The sequence below is a fragment of the Lithobates pipiens genome, unplaced genomic scaffold (genome assembly GCF_037356315.1).
Source record: "Lithobates pipiens isolate NorthernLeopardFrog02 unplaced genomic scaffold, aLitPip1_a1.2 Scaffold_13, whole genome shotgun sequence".
NCBI classification, from domain to species: Eukaryota; Metazoa; Chordata; class Amphibia; order Anura; family Ranidae; genus Lithobates; species Lithobates pipiens.
Window position 1 is genome coordinate 274856318 of NW_027507718.1, and position 13364 is coordinate 274869681.

Sequence of the window (13364 nt, forward strand, 5' to 3'; positions counted from 1 at the left end):
GTCACTGGTTCCCACTTTCTACTGCTTGAAAACTTCCGATGCGTGGTAGCTTGTTGCTCTTGGTACCGGTTTGTCTCCATAACTATTTTTTGAGCAGAAAAAGAGGGCCCTTGCCTGCGGCGTGACTCTTAGCCTTCCTGGCCTGTGGGAGTAGAGTACTCTCACCACCAGTGACATCTTTAATAATGTCATCTAATGAGGCTCCAAAGAGCCGGTCGCCAAGGAAGGGAAGATCCGTCAGGGCTTGGATGCCTGGTCAGCAGACCAGCATTTTAGCCAAATCAGGCACCTCTGCACCACAGCTGACACTGAAGCCCTGAATAACAGAGGGAGAGTATCCAGGGCCGCGTCACAGACGTACTTAAGGCCTTGCACTAGTTGGTCTGCTAGTTCCACGCAGACAGGGGAAGCCTGTTGCTCTCCCAATTCGTGGTGCAAAAGCTTTGCCCACTCAGTGTCTGCGACACAAGTGCGGATGCCAGTACTGGTCGCACGGCTGACCCCACAACCGTAAATAAGGAACGAGCCACCACCTCGGCCTTCCTGTCCGTGGGATCCTTGAATGCAGGAGTCCCCTCAACCGGGATCGTGGTTACTTTGTTTAACCTGGATACTGGGGGGTCCACGACCGGAGGAGCCGACCATTTCTTGAGAAGATTTTCCTCAAAGGGGTAACGCACCGCCATGTATTTGGGAACCGCAAAGGTCCATTGCGGGCGACCCCATTCCTTGTAAATGAACTTATCAAAATAAGTCAGATACGGGAACACCTTATGTGAATGTGCTGGCTTGCGGGACCCAAAAGGGACCGACCGGGACAGCAGCAGAGGGATCCACTGGCTCCTGAATCTTCAGGGTATCACGCACAGCTGCGATAAGTGCTCCAACTAGTGCTTTGTCATGCCCGGACCCGGACGGGGACTCATCCTCACTGTTCGAACGGTCCTGGTCAGCGTCATCTGACAAGACAGAGCAGGGGTCACTGGCCTTGGCAGGACCCGAGTCTGCGTCAGAGCTCTCCCCAGATTACCCTTCATATCATAAAATCTAACAGACACCTTTCCCACTGGGGCGTTTTTCAGGCGCTTTTGGGCTAAAAATAGCGCCTGTAAAGTGCCTGCAAAATGGCTCCCCTGCAGTCTGTGTGAAAGACAAAGTGCTCTCACACTGAGGCGATGTGCTGGCAGGATGTTAAAAAAAAGTCCTACAAGGAGCACGTGTGGCGTGGTGTATGCCGCTCCTCCCCCACTGCTGCGCATTGATATTAATGGGCACCACTGCCGAAGCGCATGCAATGCGATTTGGCAGCGGTGCTTCACGGGCGCATTAAACCTCTTCCTCGGCCGCTAGCTGGGTTATATCGCCCCACTAGCAGCCGAATAGCCCCTCTAAAATGATGGTAAAGCGCCATTAAAACTAGCAGCATTTTACCATCAACGCCTGCCCGCTCCAGTGTGAAAGCAGCCTTCATAAGCGATACAGAAAATTTCTTACATTTATTAAACAAAACAAACCTCCAATCAGTTTACTTGTATGTAAGATTTAGATAAAAAAAAAAACTAAAAAAAAAACACCTATTAAATAAAAACTGGTAGTCAAAACTTTTGGACGAAAATCATTAGTGTATTTTTTTCCCCCCAAAAAAATGCATTTGAAAGACCTCTGCGCAAATGCCGTGCGACATAAAATATTGCAACAATCGCTATTTTATTCCCTAGGATCTCTGTTAAAAATATATACATTTTTGGGGGGGGTCTAAGTGATTTTCTGGCAGAAAATACAGCATTTTTACTTGTAAGCAACAAGTGTCAGAAAAGATTTAGTCTTTAAATGGTTAAACTGAGAACTCTAGCACAGAGCTCAGTTCATTCAGAAGTGTAAACATTGTATCTCTTTGCTCTTTTCTTGGCAGACTGCCCAGAGAGGAGGAAAGTCGCTACTATGAAGACTCAGGCAACTTGCAGTAACTATTATTGAAGTCATTTGCAAGTCGGGCTGTAGTTCTAAATCAGCCTTTTTATCAGCACAATCAGCCGATGCCGATTAATTAAAAAACGGCAAATATCGGCCGATATATCGGTCGACCTCTAGCTCTAACTCGCTGGACTCGCCACCACGAGCAGGTCCGTGCTGTATTACCGCAGTGCCTGACGATCCTCAGCGCTCCCAGATGCAGAGGTAGCAAAACTGCCGGTGGCCAGCCGGTAGCATGATCTGCAAACGATCGGGGAGCGATCTGACACACGTGTCCAGAATCACAGGAAAAACCTCCCAGCACTCTGTGGTGACCAAACAGGAAGCTGAGGGCACAAAAAACACGGTTCGGCTACAAGAAAATGGCCGCCAGTGTTCTAATAGAGCAGGGATAGGCAATTAGCGGACCTCCAGCTGTTGCAAAACTACAAGTCCCATATGCCTCTGGATGTCATGCTTGCGGCTGTCATGTCTTGCTATGCCTCATGAGACTTGTAGTTCTGCAACAGCTGGAGGTCTGCTAATTGCATATCCCTGTAATAGAGAATCACTAGGAAAGGCATGTCTGACCCTTGCCCATACTTAAAATGGCCACCAATCAGCGCCAGAGAAAAACATGTGGCAGACACAGTGCTGCACCAACACAGGGGCAGATCACACAGGCATCCAACGGGATTAAACTACAGGACCCAGGCACCCAGTACAGCTAAACCCCCCAGGTGAGAGCTCAGGCACACACCGCTCAGCAGCACGGCCCCCCCATGGGGGGGGGGGGAGCCCCCGAATCGACCTCCCAGGGAATGCCCAGCTGCTCCACCCTGCCGAGACAGGGAGAGCTGTACTTACCAGTCCTGAAGAGCTGGGGAACATTCCATGGTGGTCAACTCCTGATCAGTACAGGGAAGACCACTGGCCCGGCATACTGTGACACAGACATCAGTAGCCCGGTCATATGTATGCCCCAGAGCATAAAGCTCACCGACCACCTCTGGAGCTGAGGTATGTCGTGGCCTGCCGAGCCGTAGTTGCGACCTGCACACGCTCGATGGCCGGACAGGGGAGACTACAAGGATAAGTGAACCAGCCTATCACCCAGCCAGCTGTTGATAGAAGATCACAGGATCTGTTTTAATTGCTTTGTGATATACAACCCTTTTTCTGTGCTGCTATATGCTTTATAGCATGGGTTGACAAATTTGCTTGGAATCTAGGAGCCAGCTAAAAAAGTTAGGAGCCAGGTCCGTGACAGCGATCTGGACCTGTCCCTGGCCTGACATGGAGACGAGTGAGGGGAAGATAGCCCCCAGCCCCCCACCTGTCTCCAAGTCATTGCCCATAGCCCTTAGAGGGACATTTTATTTTATTTTTTTCAAACGACGATTTTTTTTTAAATTGCATTTTTGTGTAAATATGAGATGTGAGGTCTCTCTGACCCCAGATCTCATATATAAAAGAGGACCTGTAATGCTTTTCTCTATTACAAGGGATTTTTACATTCCTTGTAATAGGAATAAAAGTGACACATTTTTATTTTTTTAAAAGAACAGTGAAAAAAATAAAAATAAAAGTTAAAATAAGAAAAATTTTTTTTTTTAAATGCGCCCTGTCCCGCCAAGCTTGTGTGCAGAAGCGAACGCATATATGAAAGCGATGTTCAAACCACACATGTGAGGTATCGCTGCGATCGGTAGAGTAAGAGCAATAATTCTAGCCCCAGACCTCCTCTGTAACTTAATAAGTGCAACCTGTAGAATTTTTTAAACGTTGCCTATGGAGATTTTAAAGGGTAAAAGTTTGTCGCCATTCCATGAGCGGGCGCAATTTTGAAGCATGACATGTTGGGTATCGATTTACTCGGCGTAACATTATCTTTTACAATATAAAAAAAAATTGGGCTAACTTTACTGTTGTCTTATTTTTTTTATTAAATAAATTATTTTTCCCCCAAAAAAAGTGCGCTTGTAAGTCCGCTGTGCAAATACGGTGTGACAGACAGTATTGCAACGACCACCATTTTACTCTCTAGGGTGTTAGAATAAAAAAAAAACATATACATACATAAAAAATATAAATGTTTAAAGGGGAGGGCCACCCTGAAAAACAAAAAAATTTTAAAAATTACAAAAAATCTAAAAAAAAAAAAAAAAAAAATGAAAAAATTTTTTTTTTTTTTTTACTTACCAGAAATGCCTGTTGCTAGGCACTTTATCCTAATCTTCCTCCTCCGCGGAGATCTTCTGTCTTCTCTCTTCGTCGCGGCGTCTTCTGGGTAATGAGTCGCGCTGTGTTCTGGGAACTGTGTGTTCCAGAACACAGCGCGTCCCATTCAGAAAGCGCTGCGGGACTCGCGCATGCGCAGTAGGAAACGGGCAGTGAAGCCATAAGGCTCCGCTGCCTGTTTCCCTTACAAGGGATGGCGGCGCCGGGACCCGAGAGCCGAGGGACGGGTCGGCCTCGGGCGGCCGACATCGCGGGCACCCTGGACAGGTGAGTGTGTTTATTAAGTCAGCAGCTGCAGTGTTTGCAGCTGCTGACTTTTTTATTTTATTTTTTTATAACCGGCCCTCCGCTTTAAGGGTTCTAAGTAAAGGGAAGGAGATTGGAGCTATCAGCATTGCTGGTTGTAATTCCAACGGCCACCATAGGAGGGCGCCAGATTCCAGAAGGAACCATAGGATCACAGAAGGCCTCAAAGCCGGGGGCTCAATTACCGGCCGCCGCCGGCGCGGCCCGACGCGATCACGCCGGAGGGGTCCACAGAGATAGGATACCCCCAGCTGTACTGCCCCAGGCGCCAGGTCGCTAATTCTAGTCGCAAATGCGACCTGGCGCCCGGGTTTTGTCGAGCCCTGCTTTATAGATTGTTATAATGAAACATTTTTTTTACTTTATTTGATTCTCGTACGTGCCTTTAAAGTCCAACCAATGGGGGGGGGGGGGGGTTTCTTCCTCGTTTTGTTTCTATATAGGATGTGGCACAACACATTTGCATAGCAATGCCGAGCTAGCTCCTTGTTTTCGAAGATCACAGGATCATTCATCTTGCGCAAAAAGCCGAGCTTCTGCATCAGAAATAAATAATAAAAAAAACATGGACCTATGGGCCCGCAGGGACCGCCCCCTCAGCGGAACTAAAAGTTCTGAAGTGTTGTATTAAAACTTTGCCTATTAATCTCCGGTGATAGAGATGACAACCCATTTTGTTAGAGAGGAGCTGTGTCGGTCGGTGAATATAAAGAGAAAAAAAAAAAAAAATGTCTTACCCTCTATGTCTAAGGCTCATATTGCATTAATCTCAAAACCTGGTAAAGACCCAGCGGACCCGGCCTCATATAGGCCAATCTCGCCATTACAGTCAGACATAAAAATACTAGCAAAAGTATTAGCTCTCAGGCTAAATAAACTAATCAGCTCAATTATACCCTGACCAGGCGGGTTTTATGCCCAACAAATCAACGGCAATAAACCTTAGAAGACTGTTTCTCAATATGCAATCCAAAACTGATAACGTGGGCAAGAGGGCTCTTTTGTCATTAGACGCTATGAAAGCATTTGACAGTGTTGAGTGGCCGTATCTTTGGGAGTTACTGAAGCGATTCGGCTTTGGAGAAGTGTAAATTTCTTGGGAGCGTCTGCTGTATTACTGCCCCCCAGGCGGTCATTAGAGAGGCGGGTAGAGTGTCACTATCATTTGCTCTGGGCCAGGGCACGCGTGCCCTTTGTCCCCCCTGGCAATAGAGCCGCTGGCAATTCAGATCAGAGAGCACAAAGATATCACTGGCTTCTGCTACGGAGACAGACAGGAGAAGGTGATGCTCTACGCCGACGACACGATGATTCTGCTGGGAGATATAATGCAGTCCTTGAACAAGACCATGGACACTGTGGTCCATTTTGGGGGGAGTTCGCAGGCTTAAAAATAAACTGGACCAAGTCAGCCCTAATGCCTATAGATGACCTGCATCCACAACATGGAGAGCGAGTGGGTGACATCCCTATAGCCACCTCCTTCAAATACTTGGGGATTCAGGTGACGCCGCAAATCAGAGACTATAGCCAACTAAATACCTCCCCTCTATTGGCCAGGTTTTGCTCAAGATCCAAGACTTGGAATGCCTTATGTATGTCAGTTGTGGGCAAGGCGAATCTGATCAAAATGATCTTCATGACCCAGCTGCTATACATGCTGCACAACTCCCCAGTAGTGATTCCTCTAAAGACTTTCAGAATAGTAAATACTATATTTCATGAGCTTATATGGAAGAACAGACCCCCGCCCAAGATATAGTTAGAACACCTACAACGGCCCAAGGACGACGGCGGCCTTGCGCTGCCCAATCCTTGGCTGTATTTGGCTTTGCAAAATCTGACAGGTACAATGGTCCAGGAGGGAGACCCAGTACACAGAACAACCCCATCACCTCAGAAAATATTATGCTCCATACGATAGGTGGAAAATACATTGCAACTGCCCTTGAGGCATTAGCCTTCAGAAAACCCCAAAAAAAGCTTCCCCACATATAGCTTAATACAGAAGATATGGAATAAAAAAAAGAATCTGCAGGGAGCGACAGGTATTAGTGAGTTCAGTCCCATTTGGGCTAATGATTCCTATCCCGAGCTAGCCAAACTGCAGCACGAGGAGAGGTGGAAGAGGTGTGGTGTTCTCTACTTGACACAAATTATCAGCAATGGAAAATTACTGAGGGAGACATTTATGCTGCCAGCGTGCATATGCATTTTTATTATATGCAACTCAGTCATGCTTTCATAGCCCAATCAAAGGCCTCCGAGTGGCATGTGGACGCTGCACCCCTCCTCTTTCAGTTTAAGACAGCAGAGACCTCTAAAGGATTGATTTTTCATAGTTATGGAATATTACTGAGTAAGTACCTTACTAAACACCCCTTGACTGTTTAAAGAAAGTGGGAATTGGATGTAGGACCCCTGGATGATGACCAATGGGGGGGGGGGGGCCTACAGTCAGTGGCCATACGCTCTTTAAATTTGACACAAAGGTTGACGCAACTATACACTTTGCTGAGAATGTACTACATGCCTCACAGATTGCATAGCATGAGACTGCTGCCCACGCCTATGTGCACTAGATGTAAAAGGGACCATGAGACACATGCTCTGGCGCTGACCCGGACTGCATGCGCGTTGGAGGGGGGTGATAGACACCCTGAGCAGTGTTCCAGGTGTTAGTCCCATGGGACCCTAGGAGCTGCATTCTGAATTTGCTAGACAAACTGGAGTGGGAACCACACATCAGAGAGGCCCTCTCTAGGGCCCTCTTTATGACTCGCAAATTGATAATGCTACATTGGAAATCTGATTCGCCCCCTTCAGTTAAGGAATGGGCTACTGCACTAGGCAATACACTAAGAATGGGAAAAAAAAAAAAAAAAAAAAAAATCATATACCAGCATAGAGAATGCTCAAAAAAAAAAAAAAAAAAAAAAAACACACACATTTGAAAAGCTATGGGAACCATGGCTGAGAACCCCGGGACTTGCTCCGGATGACCTAGTCATGGATAGACTTTTGAGACTCAACATGGGCTAAAGGTACTACTTAATCTGATCAATGGTCTGAGGTGGGTGAGGAGATCTGCCATCGAATATTGGCAGGGGGTGGGATGGAACATGGTCAAAGATGTATGATGTTTGGTGATGGCGACTATACCAATGAGTAGAAGTCACGGTTTTTACTGTTTGGAAATATGCCACATATGATATAACTGTGGATTCTTGGACTTACCGTATATACTCGAGTATAGGCCGACCCGAATATAAGCCGAGGCCCCCAATTTACCCCCAAAAAAACTGGCAAACTTATTGACTCGTGTATAAGCCGAGGGTGAGACATGCCTGTCCATCCCTGTGTGTGTGTCCGTCCATCCCTGTGTGTCCGTCCATCCATCCCTGTGTGTGTGTGTGTCCATCCATCCATCCATCCCTGTGTGTGTGTGTGTCCATCCATCCATCCCTGTGTGTGTGTGTCTCCATCCATCCATCCATCCCTGTGTGTGTGTGTGTCCATCCATCCATCCCTGTGTGTGTGTGTGTCTCCATCCATCCATCCATCCCTGTGTGTGTGTGTGTATCCATCCCTGTGTGTGTGTGTGTCTGTGTGTGTGTGTGTGTGTGTGTGTGTGTGTGTGTGTGTGTGTGTGTGTGTGTGTGTGTGTGTGTGTGTGTGTGTGTGTGTGTGTGTGTGTGTGTGTGTGTGTGTGTGTGTGTGTGTGTGTGTGTCCAGCCTACCTGTGTCCCGAGCCTCCGTCCCGTGCCTTGCCTTGCCTCCGTCCCGTGCCTTGCCGTGCCTCCGTCCCGTCCCGTGCCTTGCCTCCGTCCCGTGCCCTCTTCGTCGGCGCCTCGGCGGCCATTGTAAAATTCAAAAGCCGCGCCTCCGCCTTCGCCTGTGATAGGCGGAACACTGAATTTCCCAGCAGCCTGTGTTCCGCCTATCACGGACATCGTATCATCCTCGTCCGTAGTACGAGGATGATACGATGTCCGTGATAGGCGGAACACAGGCTGCTGGGAAATTCAGTGTTCCGCCTATCACAGGCGAAGGCGGCGCCGGAGGCGCGGCTTTTGAATTATAGAATGGCCGCTGTCTGTCTGCTCGACACGCTGATCGAGCGGGCAGACAGCGATGACTCGAGTATAAGCCGAGGGGGGCACTTTCAGCCTCAAAAAAGAGGCTGAAAATCTCGGCTTATACTCGAGTATATACAGTAAGCTTTTTTTTTTTTTTTTTTTTTAACAGGGCAATAACTTCTCTGCAGGATGTGGAAACCTGGCAAAAAGATCTGAACAAATTAATGGGGTGGGCAACTACATGGCTAGGGCTGCCACTATTCATAATCGATTAGTTGGCCGATTATTGTTTTGATTTATAACTTAATTTTTTTTTTCAATAAAGACAAGTAAAAAGTGGGTCAAATTGACGTTTATTTTCAACCACAGTGATGGAAAAATTTGGAAATAGAAAACTTCTTGGTCAAAGGAATTTTCAGACAGTGCATGTGGTTTTAGTTCAGGAATTACATTCATTTTAACCGCTTGCAGACCGCCGGCTGTCATGATGGCCAAGCGGCGTGGCTCTCGTTGCGGGAGGACGTTGTATGACGTCCTCCCATGTAAACAGGGAAAGCGCGCGATCGTGTACGCGCATCCCTGTTCCTTCAGTGGCGTGTCATGGAGACATCGCTTGCCACTGAGGGGAGTGAACAGCCATTGGACATGGCTGTTTACCACGTGATCGGCCGTGATGAAGTCACGGCCGATTACAGATGGTTCCACCCCAATGTGCACGGCGCATGCACACAATCACACGTCGGTGAGAGCATGTTCCCGGGAATACTGCTCGTCACTGACGCGGGTAAACAGCCATTGGCCGCCGTGATCGGCTGTGATCCTTTCACAGCTGATCACCAAATGTCAACAAACCACGGTAACGAGATGTTACCGGGTTCTCCTCCTCACACAACAATCGTGTGTGAGAAGTAGATTGTGGTAACATCTCGTTACTGCTTACAGTGTACACTAATCACACTGATCCCCCCCAATAAAGAGGGCCTGTCATCACCCACCATAGTACCCGTCACAGTCCATCCGAGTACCCGCCCCCAGATTGCCCGACTGCCTGTCACCGGCCCATCAGAGTGCCTGTCACCAGCCCATGCCTCATGGAATATATACGTTGGGGTGTTTGTTTTCCAAAACGGGGTCATTTTGTGTGTAATTCCACTGTCCTTGGCGCTCCAGGACCTTCAAAAACGTGATAGGTAGGAATGAAATGTGATGTGTAATTTATGCTTCTAGAACACCTGAAGGTACTACTTCAATGTTGGTCCTCTGTATGTGGCATTGCCATACTCGGGAAGAGTAGCAGAATGTATTTTGGAGTGTAATTTGTTGTATGCATATGCTGTGTGTGAGAAATAACCTGATAATAACAATTGTGTAAAAAAATAAAAATCTTAATTTTGCAAAGAATTGTGGGAAAAATGACAACTTAAAAAAACAAAAAAAACCTCACCATGCTACTTACTTAATACCTTGGAATGTCTATTTTCTATTTGGGGGGTATTTGTACTTTCCTGACTTGTTAGTGTCTCAATAAATGAGTCACCTGATGTACTGAAGGCCTGATCAGATGTGATCAATTTTCAGAGATTGGCACCATAGTTTGTAGACTCTAACTTTCCCAAAAGACCAAATAATATATATATTTTTTTTTTTTACCAAAGATATGTAGCAGTATAAATTTTGGCCAAAATTTATGAAGAAAAATGACTAATTAGCAAAATTTTATGACAGAAACAAAAGAAAACAGCATTTTTTTCCCCACAAATTGTACGTTTTTTCTTATTTATAGCACAAAAAAACAAATAAATAAATAATAATAATAAAAAAAAAAAAACACCCACACACTAGTAATTAACCACTACAATACGGGGCACTTTCACCCCCTTGCTTCCCAGCCCAATTTTCAGCGCTCTCGCACTTTCAATGACAATGGCGCAGTCATACTACACTGTACCCAAATTAAATTTTTATCATTTTGTTTGCACAAATAGAGCTTTATTTGGGCGGCATTTATTCACAATGTTTTTTATTTTTTGTGATATAAGCGAAAAAATAGCGTAAATTTGAAAACAAAACAATATTTTCTTCTATTTTAAAAGAAATCCAATTTTGTCATAAATTTAAGCCAAAATGTATTCTGCTACATATTTTTGGTAAAACCATTTCTGTTAAGTGTATAATAATGGGTTTGTGTGATCACGGACATATGTACGCAAAATTATCACGTACAGATGTGTGCAGGTGATCACGGACATGTGTGCGCAGATAATCATTGGGACATGCGATTTTAGTGGGACATATGTGGGGGACAGCTGTTTTTATTATTGGGGACACTGTGTTTTACACTAGGTTGGTGATCAGTGAGTAAAAAACAGCTCATACTCACTGATCACCAGCCGGCTGCAATGACCCGCTCTCCTCAGCGACGACTTCCGTGTGAGGAGAGCCCATTGCCTAACAATCGGCTGTTTGTTTACATCATATGACGGCTGTGATTGGACACGGCCGTCACGTAATCAGGAGGGCCAATCACAGAGCCCTCCTGCCGATCCGAGATGCGCCGTGTCCGGGTGACATGAGCGCATCGGGATAGTGCCGCTGCGCAGGCACACGCGCACGAGATCCCCCTGCTTCTGAAGGACGTTCAGGAACGTCCAGTCAGAAGTAGAGAGCTCCCACACGGCCGTATATATACACATTAGCCCGGAAGTAGTTAAATAGCACCAAAAGAAAGTTCTATTTGTGTGGAAAAAAGGGACGCAAGTTTCACATGGGTAGTGTTGCATGACTGAGTAATTGTCATTCAAACTGTGAGAGCTGAAAATTGGTCTGGGCAGGAAGGGTGTGTAAGTGCCCTGTATTGAAGTGGTTAAAAACAAGTGAAAAGTTCAAACAAAATAATTTCATTCAGCAAACGTGCAAAGATTTTTCGTCTGAATATTCTCATCTGAAAATTGATCTGGGAGGCCAGCATACAGCTCGGTACACACCAATGCAGTTTGCTTTTGATCTGTTTCTGAAGTGCTTTTTGCGTCCAATTGTGGCTGATCACAGTGTAAACAGGAAGAGCCGTTGATCAGCTTTTTCCTCACTTGCATCTGTCAGATGTAAGTAGAGGAGAGCCAATCGGCTACTCCTCTGATGGGGGAGGGGGGGTCTGTGCTGATTGATTATCAGTGCAGTCCCCCGAGTATGCCAATCAGTGGGCATTACTGATTGGCAAGCATTATTGTTTGGCACCGATTGGCATCCATCTGCACCATCAATTAGTGTACATCAGTGCCCATACGTACCACCTATCAGTGCCCATCCGTGCCTAAGAAAAAAAACTTCATTACAAAGTTTGTAACAGAAACATTTTCTTTTCCAAAAAAATTTTTTTTATTATTTGTGTAGCAGAAAATAAAAATCATAGAGGTGATCAAATTCCACCAAAAGAAAGCTCCGTTTGTGGGAACAAAATGCTAAAAATTTTGTTTGGGTACAGTGTTGTGTGACCGCGCAATTGTCATTCAAAGTGCGACAGCTGAAAATTGCCCTGGGCAGGAAGGTGTATAAGGGCCCTGTACTGAAGTGGTTAGAGTCACTATGACAAGCCAGGGATCACATAGGAGCGGTGCAGGACACCGCATGCAATCTGGACAGGAATCGCAGCGCATGCCGTTCTTTGCGCTCATTTTGAATGGACGCAAATCGCACCGCAAAGCATCAGGGGTGTTTTTTTTGACAAGTAGTTATGAAAATACTAAGTATTTGTCATCAATACATCCCTAGTACTAATAAAAGTCTTGTGTATGAGAGGTGAAGGGCTCTATCATGTACACTCTTCAGTCTTCTAGCAGCTCTGAGGCGCCTTTCAGTCACAGACTGTGAAAATAACACAGCCATCTTCTACTACTTATTACCTCTGTATAATGGGGCGAACCCTCACACACACTTTCACCGCGTCTTCCTCTGCCACCGCTGCTGCCACCGCTGCTGCCACCGCCGCCGCCATCTCCCCGTCCCCTCTTCTTCCTCCTCAGTGTCAGCGGCTAGCGGCTGCCAAGTGACTCGATTTGAATTTCCCTCGTCCTGGAGTCTGAATGGTCCCCTTGCGCATGACGTCAGCGCGCTTCCCCCTGCCTGCCGGAAGAAACCATCTGCCCTCTAAAGAAAGGCGTTCGTGTCGGGGAAAGTAAAGTGACCGGTAGATAATCCCTTGCTGGAAAAAAAAAGTATTTACGTCTCTAAGACAACGGATCGGTTCTTTCTGGGGTTTTTTTCTACAAGGAGAGACAAAATATTTATTTTGCTATGTGGCTTTAAAAATGGTATCTCCTTATTTGGAATGTAAGGAGCGCTGTGAGGGTCAAAAGGGTATGAGCGCTAATCGTGCGTTATATGTATGAAACAGCTGCAGCGACACCTTTCGCATTGTAGAGGGAATTGCAAGTTATTGTTTTTAGTTCATCAAGATTTCAATGCATGGCCTCTTCTTGGAGGAAAACATATTCTTTATAATGTATCTAAAACCAGACATAAAAAGTGTAAAATATTGCAGCTTACCAGAATGTGATGTCTGCATTTGTTTTTTTTTCAGGCTTTTTTTTTTTTACCCGATCCTTCTAGTAACACTTTCTATACTAAGGTGACAACTAGGGTTGCCACCTTTTCTTCAAGCCAAACCCGAACACTTTCACGGCGCACAGCAATTTTTTTGTAGTACACGCTATAGGATTGTAAAATACCTGGGACACCTTTTGGGTTACCCAAAGAGAGTAGTAATGAGGTGTTCTATGGTGAACAGTG

General features: G+C 46.0%; 1 protein-coding gene across 5 annotated transcripts in view; it reads right to left on the reverse strand.

The window, feature by feature from the left end:
* Positions 1-12636, reverse strand: part of CENPE (centromere protein E) — a 151581-nt gene extending 138945 nt beyond the window's left edge. For 4 of the 5 annotated variants that reach the window (XM_077476655.1, XM_077476653.1, XM_077476656.1 and 1 more), the window contains exon 1: positions 12479-12636. In XM_077476655.1, the coding sequence (XP_077332781.1) occupies positions 12479-12570 (92 nt within the window). In that variant the 5' untranslated portion in view covers positions 12571-12636. The remainder of the gene's footprint in view (positions 1-12478) is intronic. The other variant, XM_077476654.1, reaches the window with a different exon arrangement.
* Between the last annotated feature and the right edge of the window lie 728 nt (positions 12637-13364).